Source organism: Ranitomeya imitator, chromosome 6 (assembly GCF_032444005.1).
Source record: "Ranitomeya imitator isolate aRanImi1 chromosome 6, aRanImi1.pri, whole genome shotgun sequence".
Classification (NCBI taxonomy): Eukaryota; Metazoa; Chordata; class Amphibia; order Anura; family Dendrobatidae; genus Ranitomeya; species Ranitomeya imitator.
This window is the reverse complement of record NC_091287.1, coordinates 314,702,862-314,724,494: the sequence shown is the minus strand read 5'-3', so window position 1 is coordinate 314,724,494 and position 21,633 is coordinate 314,702,862. Positions and strand designations below refer to the sequence as shown.

The 21,633-nt window shown below is 40.2% G+C and overlaps 1 protein-coding gene across 1 annotated transcript in view; it reads left to right on the top strand.

Moving 5' to 3' along the window:
• Window positions 1-556: 556 nt before the first annotated feature.
• The window catches only part of MYLK4 (myosin light chain kinase family member 4), a 61,411-nt gene continuing 40,334 nt past the window's right edge, over window positions 557-21,633 (top strand). Inside the window, exons 1-3 of the mRNA XM_069732297.1 lie at window positions 557-947; window positions 20,043-20,148; window positions 20,290-20,383. Of these exons, the coding sequence (XP_069588398.1) occupies window positions 557-947; window positions 20,043-20,148; window positions 20,290-20,383 (591 nt within the window). The remainder of the gene's footprint in view (window positions 948-20,042; window positions 20,149-20,289; window positions 20,384-21,633) is intronic.

Below are 21,633 nucleotides of genomic sequence, written 5' to 3'. Positions count from 1 at the left end.
ATAAAGTTTGTAAGGTGACAGGTCTGTGTTACAGAACATTAGTTGTAGCAAATAATATTTCTATAACAATTTTTTTACAAACCTGTATTTTTTTTAATTTCTGCAAATGGAATTGGATTGACAAATTAAATTTAGCAATTAGAACATAGCACCTTATGGGAAAACAGGGTCAGCATTACCCATACATGATGCGCACGTCAGCCAAGGAGTCCTTCTTGGCATAAAGTCCAATATCCAAAAATGAAAAAGACATCGCCTCACACGTTAGTGAAATAAATCACGCTTTATTCTGCCTTCTGTGGTGACGTTTCGATCCCAAAGATCTTTATCAAGCTTGACAAAGATCTTTGGGATCGAGACGTCACCACAGAAGGCAGAATAAAGCGTGATTTATTTCACCAACGTGTGAGGCGATGTCTTCTTCATTTTTGGAAATTAAATTTAGCTTGATCATTATCAGTGATATCTAATGCGATTTTTTTCTGAATTCTCAAATCTGACTTAATTTAGATATTTTTATCTTAATAAATATTCATAAATGACAACTTGTTATTAAATGTTATATTTTAGTGTGGGGAATAAAAAGGATATACAACTTCTGGTCACCGGAGAAGAAGAAATAAAAGAAGAAGAAATAGAGGAGGAGGAAGAAGAAGAAGGAGAAGAAGAGGATGCTGAAGGGGAAACAATAAAAGATTCATTACAAAAGGATGAGGTCTGCCACAATGAGCAGACATTTAAGAGACGAGTAACTGACGATGATCTAATAAAAGATGACAAAAAGAAAACCAGAATAGCCACAAAAGAGACAGCAGAGGGCATATCACCAGATGATAGTGACGAATCAACAGAACATTTAAATTCTAATGAAGAGGAGCAAATAAGTGAATACCTTGAAGAACTTAAGAAGTTCCCGATAAAGGAAGAAGAGAGGTTATTAATTCTTGGTAAGAACTAATGTTCAGTCTAGAACATGTGTACAATTCCTTCTATAATCACCTAACCTGCTGCTTGTTAAACTTGTCAGCGTTACTCATGTGCAGCATGTAGTGCTGCCTGCCAGTGCCCATGTAGCAGGGTTCATAGCTGCAAAAGGTTGGCACAAATTACGTAATAGAAATGTATTCAATACAATTTCTGAATTAGATACGCTGTTACAGAAAGTCTATGTAAAATAAAGCCCTGCTACATGGATGGTCCTAACTTGTACCAGATCGCTACTGCTTATGTAGCAGCTTTAATAAACAAATACATTTATTACTCAGACAATTACACAATTCTAGAAAATTAGTGGCTAATGGAAAGTACTTTATTTGCTATGTATATAGCAAGTGTTAGTGAAAATTGCTGTTGCACAAGGATTCTCTAGATACTAACATCCCCAAAAGAGATCTTATTCTAAATTGCTCATTTTTGCTTTTTTTCTGCCATTTTATTTACTTTTTTTTTGCTGCAAATATGCTATGGTTAAAAGTTGACTTTCAGGTTGTAGAAAAATATGAAACACATTACATGTTTATGCACGACCTGTTTTGTTTTATAGAAATATGATTTTATTTATCTGATTGTGTTTTTATATTGGCTGCATCTATTCTATGCATAATTCTGTGCTCTACATACGTTCTACCAATGGCATAGTTTGAAGCTACTTGTCCCCATTGCCTGGGTTATTATATGAACTATAAATGTTAGTCCAATATTGATAAAATATTTTCAAAACAAATACTTTCCATGTTTGCATGGACAGTGGATTTTTAAAATGTGAGAGCAGGAATTAGTCTGCTGTGCATGTGGAATTGTTGGAAGTTTTTCAAAATGATGTCAGCCGCTTGGTCATTACTTTGAAATTAAATATGTTTTAGTAGAAATCCAATAGGGAGTTGGAAACTGAAAATGAATCAAAAGCTTCCCATAAATGGACAGATAATATCATACGGAATAACTTGTGAGACCGCAGATTTGCATTAACTTGCTCTCTAACACCATGAGCCAAATTACATAGCATAGTTAGTAAATCAAGGAAAACATCTTTCTCATTAACTTGAAGTTATGCACTGTTATACAGTGGTGTCGAATGAATCTTAGTGATACCAATAGAATGTAAATATGCAATAAATATATAGTAGGAAATGACACAACTAGTGACACTATTCTGAAAAAGATCAATATTTAGGTCCAAGACTAATGTCATAAGGCAACAAGTCAGGTTGCTATAATCTGTAAATTCACTTTTTTCACTGTAATTTTATCCATTTCTTTTTAGAGAATCAAATGTTTCTGGAAGGTGGGGGGTGGGAGGTGGAAGGTGACGTGGATAAAGTTATTATAATTTTTTTCCAATGCATGTCATTAGCCAATCAGATGATTCCCCTTGGTATTACAGTGAAGCGGGTTTTTCTTTTCATTTTACTTGAGTGAACTCAAAATCTGGTGAAATTATCTTCTCTGTGTGTTTGTGTGTCTATACTAATATATACAGTAAATGTAAATATATCTGATTCCGCGCTATGGGGATGCAGGATAAGGAAAATTGAGAAATGAAAATTTATGCCAGTGCAGGCACAATGCACATGGGGCCCCTGGAGGAATACTACAGTGAGAAATGTGCCCCGTGTAATCAGGGAAGTAAGGTAAGCACAAACCGAAAGCAGCAAATATCGCCCCCCAAAAAACCTCTTATGCTATTGCAGACATAGTCCCCATCTAGCTTATGCGCAGGCAATATAGCCAGGGGGTTTGATGGGACTGCAAAATATGATGCTGGGTACGTAGTGGGCTGCCCTGCAGGACACAATCTATAGTGTTCCTTGATTGATCAGGGAAGTGGGGCGAGCATATAACAGTAAAAACAGTAATAACAGTTAATGCCTCAACGAGCCAAGACTCACCAAGCTAGGTGAACCGCTAAGATGAGCAGGATGCAGACCGTCCTGATAAAGGTGGAAGAGCAGCGTGGTGTGCCGAAAGGAAGGCCGTTGTGATGATGCGGTGAGAGGTTCGGCGTGCAGGAGTGAGCAGGCAAAGGCAATCAACCGCAGCACAGCGGCACAGAAGGGAAGCTACGCGGAGCCAGGGAAAGCCGGTGGCGTCCCTGGATACGAGCAAAAAAACCAAGTTGCTGGCACAAGGCACAGCGTGTGACGTCACACCTTGTACAGGGCGGCACAGAGACCAGAACGGAAATGAATGAATAGGTGAATATGCCTGTTTTGATAGGTCACTGTTACGTTAAATATATTGGGACAATCAGTTCACCTATTTTTCATTAATTTACCAGTGTGCCATAAAAATGGATCTTGGCAAATCCTCTAGAAATCGGCGTTTTTTTTATATATATTTTGACAAGGGGTAGATAAACCAGATATGCAGTAATCAGCTGACCAACATGCTGGCTTCTCAATAAAAGGCAACTCCATTAAGCCAGAAGTTTTCCTTTGCTTCAGCCAGGAGCATGAAGTTTACTGCTTACAGAACATTGTTATTTATCAACCATGTTATCTGTCCCATGGATACTAGTTTCTTGAAGGAATTAATCTACTAGATGAGGATATAGTTGCTTGAGAAGGGTTAATCTGTAGTGATGAGCGAGTATACTCAATGCTCGGGTTTTCCCGAGCACGCTCGGGTGGTCTCCGAGTATTTGTGACTGCTCAGAGATTTAGTTTTCCTTGCCACAGCTGCATGATTTGCAGCTACTAGACAGTTAATTACATGTGGGGATTCCCTAGCAACCAGGCAACCCCCACATGTACTCAGGCTGGCTAGCAGCTGTAAATCATGCAGCTGCGTCAACAAAAACTAAATCTCTGAGCAGTCACAAATACTCGGAGACCACCCGAGCAATGAGTATACTCGCTCATCACTATTAATGTGCTATAAAAGGATATAGGTACTAATAAAAGGTTAATCTAGAGGAGGAAATAGCTGCTTGCAAATGGTTACTGCACTGAAGGAGGACATAGCTGCAAGTAAAAGGTTAATCTAGCAGCTTTGCATAAATTTGCAATCAAAGTTATTTAACCCACATTGCAATTTAGCTTTATTTGCAAAATATGCAATATATTTACTAATTGCAATTAACCAATGAAACAAAAACTATTTCGTACAATATCAACCTACAAGTATTTTCTACATTATCAACATAAAATGCTGCTTTTAATAATTACTGCAGTCTTACAATTTTTCAACTCCTTCATTACATGCATCGTTAGTATCTTTACTACTTTGTAGAGCTCCCTTAGGCTGTTGTAACCAGCAAAAAGTATGATGCATAGTCAATACTAGGCTGTGGCAGCGTTCCTGAGGAATCTTAGCTCATTGCTCATGCAAAATGGTTTCCAGTTCACAAATATTTTTGGATTGTGAACAGTGGTACAAAAGTTGACAAGAGATCTTTGCCTTGCACAAGCAAGGTAAGATGCAAAAATATATCAATGACATTGCAGTGCATATTCCTAGAATACAGTTAAAAGCATAATTCACAAGTTCAAAGTTAAAGTAACATAGGCTACATGATCTGGATGTGACAAAAAGAGGAAGCTATCAACAGCTGCCACCAGCTTCCTGAGAAAACAGGTGGTCAAAAACCTTCAAATGATTGCAACAGACCTGAAACAAGATTTAGTGGCAGTAGGAACTGAGATTTCAGTTTGCACAGTAAATCACACAATAATCACTAATCACTGGAGGTGACCATGGCTGAACTCTAAGTTTTACAGTTCTATTGACGCAACAACACAAGAAAAAGTTCACAAATATGCTCAAAACATACAAATAAGCTGCAGAAGTTTTGGAATTCTGTCCTGTGGAGCAATGAAACAAAACTGCAACTGTTAGAGTCTAATGATCAACAATACGTCTGGAAGAATGTAGCATAAGTTGAAAAGAACACCATACCTAAAGTGAAGCATGGTGGTGGTTCGGTGATGTTCTGGGGCAGCTTTTCTTCCTTTAGCATTTTAAACATGTAATAAGTGGATTGCAAAATAGAATTTCCTGATATATTATTTATTCTGAGAGAAAATGTCTGTGAAGAAGCTGAAGCTTGTGCATGATTTCCATCAAGTCCATGAAGGCTTAGTTTCAGAAGAAGTACTGGAAGATTCTGGATTAGTAGTCAGTTGCCTGACTTGAAGCACAGAGAAAATCTTTGGTGAGATTTGAAAACAAAAGTTGCATGATGAATTTCAAGATATGCTGCTCAAGGTCTTTTGAAGAAGTACCAACAAATAGGAAACATTGAGGACCATAGACGTAGTGGTAAGCCATGGAAACTTAGTGAATTAAATAAAAGACATATAAGTCTCAATTCATCAAAGTGATTGCCAGCAGTGCCATACCTTAAGCCAGAAATGTTACTCCAGTCTCTGACAGGAGCAAGATTGGAGCCGAAGTACACAGAGGCACATGCCACTTGTTAGATGCTCTTGATTCATTTAGTGGCGTGCGCATTTTAATGAACCACTAGCATCTGACTCCAACAGAGCCCCTCATCAAGACCGGCATTATTCAGGCTCATCTTGATGAATCAGGGCCATAATACTTTCTTCCCTTTGAAATCATAGTTTTTTTTTAAATATTTAACTGGTTAAAAAAGATTTGGAAATTAAATAGAAAAACTAATACTGGAGATACAAGAGGTGCTCAGATAAGAAGAGGCTGCTCACACTGCTGTCCATCATGTCTTTCTGATCTAGTACTGGAGATACCAGGAGTGTTGAGGTAAGAAGAGGCTGCTCATACAGCTGTCCATTCTGTCTTTCTGACCTAATACTGGAAATACCAGGGGTGCTGAAATAAGAAGAGGCTGCTCACACTGCTGTCCACCCTGTCTTTCTGATCCAATACTGGAGATACCATGTATCCTGAAATAAGAAGAGGCTGCTCACACTGCTGTCCAACCTGTTTTTCTGATCTAATACTGAAGATAACAGTGGTGTTAAGAAGAGTCTGATCAAACTGTTGTCAAACCTGTCTTCCTAATCTGTTACTGATCATATTAGGGAATGATAGACTCCCTTTAAGTTTCTGTTTATATTTTAGTGGTGAAAAATCATTCTGAGCTGCCATATTCTGAGTGCTTCCTGATTGTGGCTTTCAGCCACAATACCCCAGCTCAGACATACCTCTTTCCACCTTCAGTCCATTTTAAGTGTCATCCCCTATGAGTATTGACTAGTGATGAGCAAATATACTCGTTACTCAAGATTTCCCGAGCATGCTCGGGTGTCCTCAGAGTAATTTTTAGTGCTCGGAGATTTAGTTTTCCTCACCTCAGCTGAATGATTTACATCTGTTAGCCAGCATAAGTACATGTGGGGGTTGCCTGGTTGCTATGGAATCCCCACATGTAATCAAGCTGGCTAATAGCTGTAAATCATTCAGCTGCGGCGAAGAAAACTAAATCTCCGAGCACTAAAAAATACTCGGAGGACACCTGAGCGTGCTCGGGAAATCTCGAGTAACGAGTATATTCGCTCATCACTAGTATTGACTACTCATCTTCCACTTCAATAACACAGCATTTATCTGATGAAGGTCCATGTGGACCGAAACGTTATCCACTAGCTGTTGATCCACGGACTATGTATAAATTCACCTTGTTTTGCAACATATCCTTTTGAGTGTCAAGTTTCATTACTACTAATATTCTTAGTGCTGTTGGTTTTTTTTTTCTGTGAGTGGTGCTGTGAAAGGACTAGTCATTTTTACACTGCAGTGTAGCTTTTTATTGATAAAATTTTGGTTTACATCACATTTTGATAGGTGTTTACAAACATGGCTATACCAGCAAATTTATTTTTTTATTTTTGAATGGGGAAAAGGAAAGTGATTTCAAGTTTTATACTTTGTTTATTTTTGTTTCTTGTTTTCCTATTCGTATTTTTTCTTTAGTTTTTAGTCAGATTAGAGGACTTGAATCTGCAATTGTTTGATCTCTCATAGTATATACTGCAGTTCTACGGTATATTCTGTAACTAATGTCATCCAGTGAAGCTAAACCCGAGGCTGTGCTGCACAGGAAGACAACTAAGATGGCATGGGGGAATTCAGTGGCTCTATAACTGTTGTCACAGGCAGCTGCTGGCTGTGTGACACCGCTAACGTCAGTCTGGTATGGAGCAGCTCAACTCCCAAGCCCACTTTTTACATTCCATCCTGCATGCGACCTGTGTCGAAAATATATAACACAGGTCGTTATTGCGTTAAAAGTGTTTAGAAATGTATTTATGAAGATATTTTCTTTGTTTATGTTTTTCTTTACAGATTTTTTTTGTTTATTTATTTACTACTCCCCGTGAACCACCCACTTAGTCCAATCAATCATCCATTTTAACATCAGGATCCATGTTTGCATGTGTGATGCCTGTGATATACCACACCACCGCCAATTTACTTTAAAGTGGTTGTTTCATCATATTAACCCCTTAATGACTTATAACGTACTATATCCATCATAACTTATCTTGCATTACCTTTGAAGTGGGCTCGCAAGCCGAGCCTACATTTGTACCGCCAGATAATGGCTGAAATATTCAACTATCATCTGTCTCCAACAGCCCATGACTGTTTACCTGTTAAATACCGCTGTCAATGTGTAACAGAAGCATTAACAGAGCCCTGTCAGGGGGAGCACGCCGTTCTATTCTCTCATTGGTGCTCCCACGATGTGATCGCGGGACGCCAATTTGTTGCCATGACAGCCAGGGGTCTGCTGAAGACTCCTGTGTCTGTCATCATGGTACTACTGTGAAAATCAGCCCATGGCAGTGCTGTATATAACACAAGCAGTCAGAAGATCGCAAGTTGAAGTTCCATTAGACAACTAACAAATATTGTGAAAATTAAGAAAAATGTTGCATAAAATATGAAAAAAATAAAAAAAACATAATAGTTCAAATCACCTCCTTTTCTCCCATTAAAAATTAAAATAAAATAAAAACTCCAAGATTGTTACATATACTATATATATATTTTTTTACTTTAACTTAGACAGTGGCTACGATAAAAGTAATATTAACACATACAGTTACACTTAACTCCTCTGAGACATTTGACCGAATCGAATACAATTCATAGTCATGCTGCAGCCTTTATTTCACTTCGGATTTTTACAGTTCAATAATTAGGAGCCTTTTGGGGTCCTCTGATCCATGGTCAATTCAGTATAAATTCTGCAATACATAAATAACTTCCACCTCTTCCTCCTCACATGTTGCATTTAACATGTATGCACAGTTTAATGCATTCACAATTGGGCACCATTCATCCATAAAAATGAATTCCCCTCACCCCTACATGAAGTTTTTACAGCATAACAGCTCCTCCAAAAAATTCCTACAAAATAATTTCCCAATTCAACAAAATAATCTATAAACTTTTTACTGTATTTTTCTTTATTTTATTGATATGCTTTGCATAAAATTGAGAAAATGAGTCTTTGCTGACAGGTTGCTGGACATGACCACTGATGTCATTCATTGAATTCAACTGTCGTACCAATGTAGTCATAACGAGACTACTCAGCCCAGTGATTGGCAGTCATGTCCACAAAGAGTCACCACCGGAATAGTAATTGTATTGGAATCATTTTGAAATTGTAATTGACTGGCAATCGTGTTTTATGCAGACGATACCTGTAAAATAAAGCAAGAAGTCAGATAACCAGTGATAAAAGCTTTTTCAAAGACCTTGACTTAAATAATGAAACAATATATCTTCTAGATGGAAGAAGACTAATACAAAAGATACAGAACCTAGAATCTTGGTGTGCCCCATAAAAATGGCCACAGTTTAGCCATTCTAGTAAAACAAGTTCTGTTGATAGCCTGGAATGAAGAATGTTATATGTTAAACATTTGATGGGTCAAACAATCAAAGTAAAATTCCAAAGTGACAAGTGTGCTAACCTGGATGGAGACTGGGCCAATGCCAAAACAGATGCTGATTTTTATCAATTCCAGTAAAGGAACATGTGGTTGTATTCACGTGTGGTGTATATGTTTAAATTATACACATCCAGAAATGATATAGGAACCAGCAGTGTGGAACATGATAAAGGATCTGGTAATGTCCACATATCCAAATATTGTTCGATGTGAATATTGCATTAAACCTAAAGCTAAAAGTGAAAGTCCAACCAAAGTTTTATGACCACTTGACCTAATACACAGGGATGTCCAATAAAACTACCTCCACCTGAAGGCAACAGATATAAATGTTCTTCAGGCCAGCTTCAGATGAGCGTATGAGAAATCAGCCAACTTTCATCCAGATAGCTTGGATGGTTTTCATTCGATTCTCATCCACATAACCATCTGTGTGTTCATTTGTTATGTCCATTTGACATCCATGTGATATCCATGTGTGATGTTTTTATACATCTAAAATTCAAAAATGGATATGATCAAATGCAGTTTTCTAGGTTAATAATGGATGTTCTGTATGGGATATGATTATTTTTTTGAGCACTTGAATGGGCAAATCTTGTCTGAAACTCAGAAGAGAATAATGCATGCTGCATTTTTTTCACACGGAAAATTGTCATCTAAACAGCCCTATTATCTGAACTGACCAATAATAACAATGAATAAACTTGGTCAGTATATACATATATTAAGAAAAACTATGAGGGCAAAACAGATGAATGCACTGAATATAGTATATGGCAAATGATCACATATGGTATTTCACATAGATAAAGACAAAACACAATTAAATCCTCTTAGAAATCAGAAACCAAAGCCATTTATAAATTGATTGGCAAGGACACACTTGCAAGGACAAGTGGCAAGTGACAAGACATTGGCAAGGACACAAAGGTCAAAAATCGGTGCAGATATTATTATTATTATTATTTATTATTATAGCGCCATTTATTCCATGGCGCTTTACATGTGAGGAGGGGTGTACATAATAAAACAAGTACAATAATCTTGAACAATACAAGTCACAACTGGTACAGGAGGAGAGAGGACCCTGCCCACGAGGGCTCACAATCTACAAGGGATGGGTGAGGATACAGTAGGTAGGGTAGAGCTGGCCGTGCAGTATCCGTCCTCCGGGAACAGCTGGTCAGCAGGAGTGCACAAATCTGATATTGATGACTTATCCTAAAGATAGGACATCTATATAAAAGTACTGGACAACCTCTTTAAAGTACGACTAACTAAGGACATACATTGCTGATATTTTTACAATGTAAACTTTCTAGGCTTGTCCAAATGTCAGGTCTAACACAGTAAGCGTTAGCTGTCAAGAAGGAGTGATGTAGGGTATAGAAACAGATGCAGCTTATGCTGGAGGGATGTAGCAAGAATTCTATATGCCAATGAGCAAATTTAGCACATGGCAATGCTCCCGCCCCATTCTTAGTGAAGTCTATAACATATCACAACTATGCTGTTTACGGTATATATTATACACACACACACACACACACACACAAAGTTCTGCTGTCTACATATTGTAAACACAGGTATGCCTTGCACAAATTACATGCATTCCCATTTCCCACCATTAGTGGCAACAAAGTTCTACGTGTACATGTATGGCCGATTTCACTTGTCTGGCAATCACAGACCATGGTATATGTTGACTGCGAGTCCTCTGATCTAAACTCAACAATCCCATAGGCTTTTTTGCCTACAAGAGTCCGGCAGTCATTCTAGGCTTCAAAGTTAATAGTAGATATGTGAATCAATGTAACATGTGCAGACATCAGAGTGTATGTATGTGTGTAATAGATGTGCAATAGATGGATCTATGCATATATTGTGATCATAACAGAGGTGCATTTGCAATGTGTAGACAAAAGAAGAATGCAAACACAGCCACAGACATCCTGCACACTAGCCTGAATCATGTACATTGACCTTTGCTGCCTGTATTTATGACCAAAAACAAATACTCAGGCAAGTTTGTCAACTGTCTGCACACTACTGCTGGAGGTCATAGGGCAATAACTTTGTGACCCTTCCTATCTACATCTGACACTCATGTTCAGAAAGTACTGCTGGCCAGTACAGAAGGAATCTATGACATGCAGAAGCAGATGAGAACAGGTGGATCTGTACGCTGTGAGCATTCATAATTCTTCTGTATCAGTGTCCCCAGGATAATACAGTGGGAACTGAGGTTAGGAAATTGTCCTAATAAAATCTCAAGATTTATTTCACCATATGGACGATTTTTTATTTTAATCTCGGTTTACTTATTGTTATGAAACAGCATTTTATCTTAATTAGCCGGATGTCTATTTTCAGCAAGGCAGGGGGAAAAAACTGTTATCTGTATGTTGACTTTTGAATTTATGTGTTCGTTCTTTTGTTGGTCAAGAAAACACAGACTTTTGTTCTTATAAGCCTGTAATATTGACTTCTAAGTTGACAATTTGCTGTAACATATTGTGCTGTTATCCTGGATGATAGAGATGCAGGATAATTGAACAGTGATGTTTGCTGATATGTTGATTACACATTGTCCAGGCCAGCTAGTCTGTTTACTTGTGAAACAGGGGAGGAAAAACTATGGAAATAGATTAAATAATTTACAATATGAGTTGATCTTTCACCATTCTTCCCCTTTGCCTGTGAATGCTGGCTTGAAGGACAACCGCTATGTGAGCTATATAAGTGAGATATCTATAACCATACATCCTGACAGCCAAGAGATCTAGAGATCCAAAGAACCAGATACTCTTTACAAGATAGCAGCCAAGACATCATGGCTCCATCACGAGGGACAAAGATTTGACTCGGCCCTGGCTGAAAAGAATACAGATCTGCTCCATTGACCATCGTTGAATGATGGATATGTTTGGAGTGGTCAGGATTTGGACCTACCGGTCACCTGAGCACCCTGAATACATTTGTGAAAGCCAGGAATGGGACCCACCGGTCACCTGGCTCCATGCAAATGTTAGGAGAAGCCAGGTTATGACCCTCCGGTCAACTGGTCTTGTACATCAAAGGACTGTCATCTTTCTAAGTTTGTCGTTATGTCATCTCTGTGTTTGTGCCACAGTTGGGGTAGTCGGTCCTGGAAGCTGTGAAGTAACAGCTGCTTTTATCCCAGCGAGACAGCAGAAGGGTGAGGCTCTGTAATTTGCACCATCTTCAGTATTTTGCTGGGACTGTTCTATGTGTTATTTGCCCATTTTTGTGGTTTAATTAAGCATTGCCACACTGTTTTACCCTCACCCTGTGTTGTCTGAGTAGTACTATGCCCATGGGGAAAGGAGAGCTGGCGTTTCGTGGGATTGTCCCTGGTCCTTGCAGTTTTGGCTAGAGGACCAGGGCACCCGATGACCCCCTAGTGTCTCCACACTTATTTTTGCTTAACCCCTTCCCGACCCATGACGCCACGTAGGCGTCATGAAAGTCGGTGCCAATCCGACCTGTGACGCCTATGTGGCGTCATGGAAAGATCGCGTCCCTGCAGATCCGGTGAAAGGGTTAACTCCAATTTCACCCGATCTGTAGGGACAGGGGGAGTGGTAGTACAGTCCAGGGGGGTGGCTTCACCCCCCGTGGCTACGATCGCTCTGATTGGCTGTTGAAAGTGAAACTGCCAATCAGAGCGATTTGTAATATTTCACCTATTAAAACTGGTTAAATATTACATTCCAGCCATGGCCGATGCTGCAATATCATCGGCCATGGCTGGAAACACTGGTCTGCCCCCCCACCGCCACCGATCCCCCCCAGTCCTTCGATCAGTCCTGTACACTGCTCCGCTCCCCTCCGTCCTCCTGTCCGCTCCCCCGTGCTCTTGTCCACTCCCCCGTGCTCCAATCTCACTCCCCATGCTCCAATCCAACCCCCCTGCACTCTGATCCCTCCCGTGCTCCAATCTACCCCCCGTGCTCCAATCCACCCCCCATGCTCCGATCCACCCCCCCATGCTCCAATCCACTCCCCCACGCTCCGATCCACCCTCCATGCTCCGATCCAGCCCCCCGTGCTCCCCCCACCCCATCATACTTACCTAGCCTCCCGGGGTCCGTCCATCTTCTCCATGGGCGCCGCCATCTTCCAAAATGGCGGGCGCATGCGCAGTGCGCCCGCTGAATCTGCCGGCAGGCAGATTCGTTCCAATGTGCATTTTGATCACTGTAATAAAACCTATCACAGTGATCAAAATAAAAAAAATAGTAAATGACCCCCCCCCTTTGTCACCCCCATAGGTAGGGACAATAATAAAATAAATAATTTTTTTTTTCCACAAAGGTTGGGGTTAGAACTAGGGTTAGGGTTAGGGTTTCGGTATGTGCACACGTATTCTGGTCCTCTGCGGATTTTTCGCAGCGGATTTGATAAATCCACAGTGCTGAACCGCTGCGGATTTATGGCAGATTTACCGCGGTTTTTCTGCGCATTTCACTGCGGTTTTACAACTGCGATTTTCTATTGGAGCAGTTGTAAAACCGCTGCAGAATCCGCAGAAAGAAGTGACATGCTGCGGAATGTAAACCGCTGCGTTTCCGTGCAGTTTTTCTGCAGCATGTGTACAGCGAATTTTGTTTCCTATAGGTTTACATTGAACTGTAAACTCATGGGAAACTGCTGCGGATCCGCAGCGTTTTCCGCAGCGTGTGCACATACCTTTAGAATTAGGCTATGTGCACACGGTGCGGATTTGGCTGCGAATCCGCAGCGGATTGGCCGCTGTGGATTCGCAGAAGTGTTGCATCAGGTTTACAGTACCATGTAAACCTATGGAAAACCAAATTCGCTGTGCCCATTGTGCGGAAAATACCGCGCGGAAACGCTGCGTTGTATTTTCCGCAGCATGTCAATTATTTGTGCGGATTCCGCAGCGTTTTACACCTGTTCCTCAATAGGAATCCGCAGGTGAAATCCGCACAAAAAAACACTGGAAATCCATGGTAAATCCACAGGTAAAACGCAGTGCCTTTTACATGTGGATTTTTCAAAAATGGTGCTGAAAAATCTCACACGAATCCGCAACGTGGGCACATAGCCTTAGGGTTAGGGTTGGAATTAGGGTTGTGGTTAGGGTTGTGATTAGGGTTATGGCTACAGTTGGGATTAGGGTTAGGGGTGTGTTGGGGTTAGTGTTGGAGGTAGAATTGAGGGGTTTCCACTGTTTAGGCACATCAGGGGTCTCCAAACGCAACATGGCGCCACCATTGATTCCAGCCAATCTTGTATTCAAAAAGTCAAATGGTGCTCCCTCACTTCCGAGCCCCGACGTGTGCCCAAATGGGGGTTTACCCCCAGATATGGGGTACCAGCATACTCAGGACAAACTGCGCAACAACTATTGGGGTCCAATTTCTCCTGTTACCCTTGTGAAAATAAAAAATTGCTTGCTAAAACATCATTTTTGAGGAAAGAAAAATGATTTTTTATTTTCACGGCTCTGCGTTGTAAATGTCTGTGAAGCACTTGGGGGTTCAAAGTGCTCACCACATATCTAGATAAGTTCCTTGGGGGGTCTAGTTTCCAAAATGGGGTCACTTGTGGGGGGTTTCTACTGTTTAGGCACACCAGGGGCTCTGCAAATGCAACATGACGCCCGCAGACCATTCTATCAAAGTCTGCATTTCAAAAGTCACTACTTCCCTTCTGAGCCCCGACGTGTGCTCAAACAGTGGTTTACCCCCACATAGTGGGTATCAGTGTACTCAGGACAAACTCGGCAACAACTATTGGGATCCAATTTCTCCTGTTACCCTTGTGAAAATAAAAAATTGCTTGCTAAAACATCATTTTTGAGGAAAGAAAAATGATTTTTTATTTTCATGGCTCTGCGTTGTAAACGTCTGTGAAGCACTTGGGGGTTCAAAGTGCTCACCACATATCTAGATAAGTTCCTTGGGGGTCTAGTTTCCAAAATGGGGTCACTTGTGGGGGGTTTCTACTGTTTAGGCACACCAGGGGCTCTGCAAACGCAACGTGGCGCCCGCAGACCATTCCATCAAAGTCTGCATTTCAAAAGTCACTACTTCCTTTCTGAGCCCCGACGTGTGCCCAAACAGTGGTTTACCCCCACACATGGGGTATCACCGTACTCAGGAGAAACTGGACAACAACTTTTGGTGTCCAATTTCTCCTGTAACCCTTGGGAAAATAAAAAATTCTGGGCTAAAAATTATTTTTGAGGAAAGAAAGCGTATTTATTATTTTCACAGCTCTGCGTTATAAACTTCTGTGAAGCACTTGGGGGTTCAAAGTGCTCACCACATATCTAAATAAGTTCATTGGGGGTCTAGTTTCCAAAATGGGGTCACTTGTGGGGGGTTTCTACTGTTTAGGCACACCAGGGGCTCTGCAAATGCAACGTGACGCCCGCAGACCATTCCATCAAAGTCTGCATTTCAAAACGTCACTACTTCACTTCCGAGCCCTGGCATGTGCCCAAACATTGGTTTACCCCCACATATGGGGCATCGGCGTACTCAGGAGAAACTGGACAACAACTTTTGGGGTCAAATTTCTCCTGTTACCCTTGGGAAAATAAAAAATTGCGGGCTAAAAAATCATTTTTAAGAAAATTATTTTTTATTTTTTATTTTCATGGCTCTGAGTTATAAACTTCTGTTAAGCAGTTGGGGGTTCAAAGTGCTCACCACACACCTAGATTAGATCCTTTGGGGATCTAGTTTCCAAAATGGGGTCATTTGTGGGGGATCTCCAATGTTTAGGCACACAGGGGCTCTCCAAACGTGACATGGTGTCCGCTAATGATTGGAGCTAATTTTCCATTTAAAAAGCCAAATGGCGTGCCTTCCCTTCCGAGCTCTGCGGTGCACCCAAACAGTGGTTTACCCCCACATATGGGGTATCAGCGTACTCAGGACAAACTGGACAACAACATTTGGGGTCCAATTTCTCCTATTACACTTGGCAAACTAGGAAATTCTAGGCTAAAAAATCATTTTTGAGGAAAGAAAAATTATTTTTTATTTTCATGGCTCTGCGTTATAAACTTCTGTGAAGCACCTGGGGGTTTAAAGTGCTCAATATGCATCTAGATAAGTTCATTGGGGGGTCTAGTTTCCAAAATGGGGTCACTTGTGGGGGAGCTCCAATGTTTAGGCACACAGGGGCTCTCCAAACGCGACATGGTGTCCGCTAACAATTGGAGCTTATTTTCCATTCAAAAAGTCAAATGGCGCGCCTTCCCTTCCGAGCACTGCCGTGTGCCCAAACAGTGGTTTACCCCCACATATGAGGTATCGGCGTACTCGGGAGAAATTGCCCAACAAATTTTAGGATCCATTTTATCCTATTGCCCATGTGAAAATGAAAAAATTGAGGCGAAAATAATTTTTTGTGAAAAAAAAGTACTTTTTCATTTTTACGGATCAATTTGTGAAGCACCTGAGGGTTTAAAGTGCTCACTAGGCATCTAGATAAGTTCCTTGGGGGGTCCAGTTTCCAAAATGGGGTCACTTGTGGGGGAGCTCCACACGTGGCACACAGGGGCTCTCCAAACGTGACATGGTGTCCGCTAACGATGGAGATAATTTTTCATTCAAAAAGTCAAATGGCGCTCCTTCCCTTCCGAGCCTTACCATGTGCCCAAACAGTAGTTTACCCCCACATGTGAGGTATCGGTGTACTCAGGAGAAATTGTCCAACAAATTTTAGTATCCATTTTATCCTGTTGGCCATGTGAAAATGTAAACATTGAGGCTAAAAGATTTTTTTTGTGAAAAAAAGTACTTTTTCATTTTACGGATCAATTTGTGAAGCACCTGGGGGTTTAAAGTGCTCACTATGCATCTAGATAAGTTCCTTGGGGCATCTAGTTTCCAAAATGGGGTCACTTGTGGGAGAGCTCCAATTTTTAGGCACACGGGGGCTCTCCAAACGTGACATGGTGTCCGCTAAAGAGTGGAGCCAATTTTTCATTCAAAAAGTCAAATGGCGCTCCTTCCCTTCCAAGCCCTGCCGTGCGCCCAAACAGTGGTTTACCCCCACATATGAGGTATCAGCGTACCCAGGACAAATTGGACAACAACTTTCGTGGTTCAGTTTCTCCTTTTACCATTGGGAAAATAAAAAAATTGTTGCTCAAATATCATTTTTGTGACTAAAAAGTTAAATGTTAATTTTTTTCCTTCCATGTTGCTTCTGCTGCTGTGAAGCACCTGAAGGGTTAATAAACTTCTTGAATGTGGTTTTGAGCACCTTGAGGGGTGCAGTTTTTAGAATGGTGTCACTTTGGGGTATTTTCAGCCATATAGACCCCTCAAACTGACTTCAAATGTGAGGTGGTCCCTAAAAAAAATGGTTTTGTAAATTTCGTTGTAAAAATGAGAAATCGCTGGTCAAATTTTAACCCTTATAACTTCCTAGCAAAAAAAAATTTTGCTTCCAAAATTGTGCTGATGTAAAGTATACATGTGGGAAATGTTATTTATTAACAAATTTGTGTCACATAACTCTGGTTTAAAATTCAAAATGTGAAAATTGTGAAATTTTCTAAATTTTCGCCAAATTTCCGTTTTTATCACAAATAAACGCAGAATTTATTGACCTAAGTTTACCACTAACATGAAGCCCAATATATCACGAAAAAACAGTCTCAGAACCGCTAGGATCCGTTGAAGCGTTCCTGAGTTATTACCTCATAAAGGGACACTGGTCAGAATTGCAAAAAACGGCCAGGTCATTAAGGTCAAAATAGGCTGGGTCATGAAGGGGTTAATGAGGCAATTCAATTATTTCCCTAATCCATACTCATTTTGGTTGGGTATGTTTGTGTTAGTAATAGTCTCACATACTTGAAACAAAGAGGACTCTTAATATTAACAGCAGAGGTCAGACTCCATGAGTCTCATCTCTCTGACTAGCTTAAATTAATTTCACCAATTCTTGGTCAATCTAGAATTGCGGCGTTCATTTGATTGGACAAATTACTCAAGCTATTATTCAAACTATATCAAGTTAACACCCAGCACTAGTTGCAGGCCCCCTTCTCCTCAGGGTCCTGGCGTGGTCACAACTCCTAAGGTCACGATTGGCACTTTGGTAGTGACTTCATTATAATGATGATGAAGATAATGTTTACTGTATGTCCCAAGTAATCATTTAATTCTTCCACAATCTGTAATATAGTGAATGGCTATTTTCCTATTTCTTGGGGATCCATAGCAGTGGAGGACCAATAGTAAATTCAGGTTTGCCAAATTTTCCAGCCTTTTGTAAATATATGTGATTAGGTCTACCATATGTTAATCTTTAAAGGAGTTGACCAGGACTTTAACATTGTTGGCCTAACGTTAGGATAGGTCATCAATGTCTGAACATTTGAACAGTGGCGGTGTTACACCCAGGACCCCCACTGATCAGCTGTTCCCTGTGTTGGTGGAGGCTGGAACTGCTCAGTTATGAAGCTGCACAGCTTCGTTGATGCTATAGTGTCAGTGACCAGGTGCTGCACATCCTCCCCCTATTGATTTGAATAGAGAGTGGATGTGCAGTACCCAACCATGGCCACTATACATGTGACAGAGTTGTACTGTGCAGCTCCGTAACTGTGCAATTTTAACCTCTGCTGACACCAGGAGCAGCTGATCAGCAGGGGTCCTTGTTGTCACACCCCCACTGATCAGACATTGATGACCTATCCTAAGTCCCAGACAACCCCTTTAATAATTCTTGTGCAGATCTCTGTATGGTTTGTTTCGTGATTTGGTTACAAGATCGAAGGATATTGTTACTGTCCGAATGTAGTGAAGCACATCGGGAATTAATTTGCAATATTTTTTAAGGGTGGACATTCAGTAAATATCAAAGAATTTAACCCCTTAGTGACCGGGCCAACAGTATCCCAGCTCAAATTAGGGGGAAAGGAGCAAAGGGTTAAAGCAAAGACATGCATTGTCATGCCAAAAACCAGATACAGACAGAACGACGTGACAAATTTATTTACAAATTTCTAATGAGATACAAAGGTTTTCCCCATGAAAGGTGTCCATGAAAGGTACACGTCTGATCACCGGGGGTTATATTCCTCCTTACTTTGGTGAGAACTAGAATAAAGCAATATAAGTGGTCAGGCATGCTGTGACTCCAGTGTCCATAGGACTGATGGAGATAGCCAAGTACATCTCCATCTTTCTCGTAGAAATTAAGGTGGCTCAATGGGTAGCACTTTTGTTTTGTAGCACTGGGATCCTGGATCAAACCCCGCCAAGGACAACATCTGTAAGGAGTTTATGTGTTAAAGTGGGTTTCATTCGGATTCTTCCCACATGCCAAAGACATACTAATAGGGAATTTAAATTGTGAGACACATTGGCTGTAATAATGCTGTCTGTAAAGTGCTGTGGAATTAATGTCGCTATATAAATGAATAAAATAAATAAAATGTGTGACCAGTGTTACTGCAGCATAGAAATACAGGACCTTCATTATCATGATCAGTGTGGGTCCCAGTGACCAGACTCTCCATGAGAGAGAAACAGCACAGTGTGAACATTTAAAGAATGTTCCTATATCAAGGAAATTGCAGGCAACATGGATATTTCAAGTCGGCCAACAGGTCTTGACTAAGTTTTCCCTCATACTTGCGCATAAATCAGACTTGTGAAGTCTGAAAAAAAATCAGATTGCTCTCGAACTAACGTTATTCATTAAGGCAGTGCAGATCTGTGTATTACTTCTCAGCTGTATTCGGCATGAGCAAAAAGTCACAGCATGATACGATTTCACTCCAAAATTGGACAGTGTGAAAATAAATTGCATGCCATACAGTCCATAGTCTAGCATCCGAATTTTACAGATACATGGCTGCAGAGTTTAAAAAAAAATGGTTTGCATATGGACAGCACATGGGTGACAATCTTATGGATGAGAATGGGACAGATTATTTATACGCCAGTGTGAGCGAACCCTAAAAGGAACCTGTCACACCCCCAATTTGCAGCTGTTATAGTGGTGATGTATTATGCAATAGGCATATGGTATGACCATGCTACAAAATACTGCAGTTTCTTTAATGTCATTCTTTACTCTTCTTCCCTTTGGATTTAACCTTCTATTTGCTTTTCAACCCCTTTATAGATGTCACCCCTCCACCTCCAGCCCCTTTTGATCACAGAATTGTTTCAGCCAAACATGCTCAAATTAATAACTTTTACACGGTGGAGAAGACTCAGGTACTTGGTGGGTAAGTCCCTATCCAGCTGTGTTCTGTATTTCTGAAATGCTCATAAGTCATATTCAGATGTAGTATGATGGGTTTCAGTAATTGTAGTTCGACTTTATTTTTCTATCCATTCTTAATATAAAGTACTGTTTACATTTACAGTGGGAGGTTTGGTCAAGTGCACAGATGTGCAGAGAAATCCACAGGACTTAACCTGGCAGCAAAAATCATCAAGGTCAAAGGACATAAGGAAAAGGTTTGTGTCTTTTCTAACTTTGTATTTTTTTTTCTACTGGCTAACACGGTACCAAACCACTTTTTTTGCTTTTCTAACTTTGTGACATGACACACCATGGCATAATTTGGTCTGCAACAAGGAAACTAATGAGAATACATGAACCTGTAAGCATCCTTTATGTATTACATGTAATGTTATGACGCTCGGAAGCTGTATGTATTTGGATTGTTTTTCCCCACAAATTTCCTCCCAAAATTTACCACTTTGATAATTAAAAATAGATAATTCTAAATGTAATATCTCCCTAATCCTATTGCTGGATCATTTTTACTGGATAATGACTGCCAGAAAAAGAAATCCCAAAGATTAAGGGAATTGATTTTTTTTCACCATTTCACAGCACTTGGAATTTTTTGCACATTATTTATTACATTATTTTAAGGTATAATGAATAGTGTCATTAAAACTACTCTTTCTGCAAAATCAAGACATCATATGGCTCTGTTGATGGCAGGAGACAAAATATTATGGCTCTTTGACAAAGGGGAGGAAAGAAGAAAGGCTCTTGGAAGTAGGCGGCAAAAAAACAATGCCTAGTCTTTAAAGAGTTAACAGTAATAGATTTAGAATAAATGCCCAATGTTAACAACAAAGCCTGCTTCTGTATATAAGTGATGGATTACCAGACTTCAAATAGTTTGTCAGAAATAAAATAATGGGCCTGATTCTTTGACGCATTTGTGCCTTTTTATCTCACTTTTTGTGTTTTTCACCTGTTTTTCATTTGCATCTTAATATTCTTTAAAATGTTGCCTTTTTAGGGGTTTGTTTTATATGTGTTTACCAGTTACAGTTGTGCTCAAAAGTTTAAATACCCCGGCAGAATTTTTGCTTTCATGGCCTTTTTTCAGAGAATATGAATGCTAACACCAAAACTTTTTCTAAACTCATGGTTAGTGTTTGGGTGAAGCCATTTTTTTTATTAAACTACTGTGTTTTCTCTTTTTATATCATAATGACAACCCAAAACATTCAAATGACCCTGATCAAAAGTTCACATACCCCATTTCTTAACACCGTGCATTGCCCCCTCAATGACAGCTTGAAGTCTTTTGTGGTAGTTGTGGATGAGATTCTTTATTTTCTCAGATGGTAAAGCTACCCAATCTTCTTGGCAAAAAGCCTCCAGTTCCTGTAAATTCCTAGGCTGTCTATCATGAACTGCACCCTTGAGATCTCCCCAGAGTGGCTCAATGATATTGAGGTCA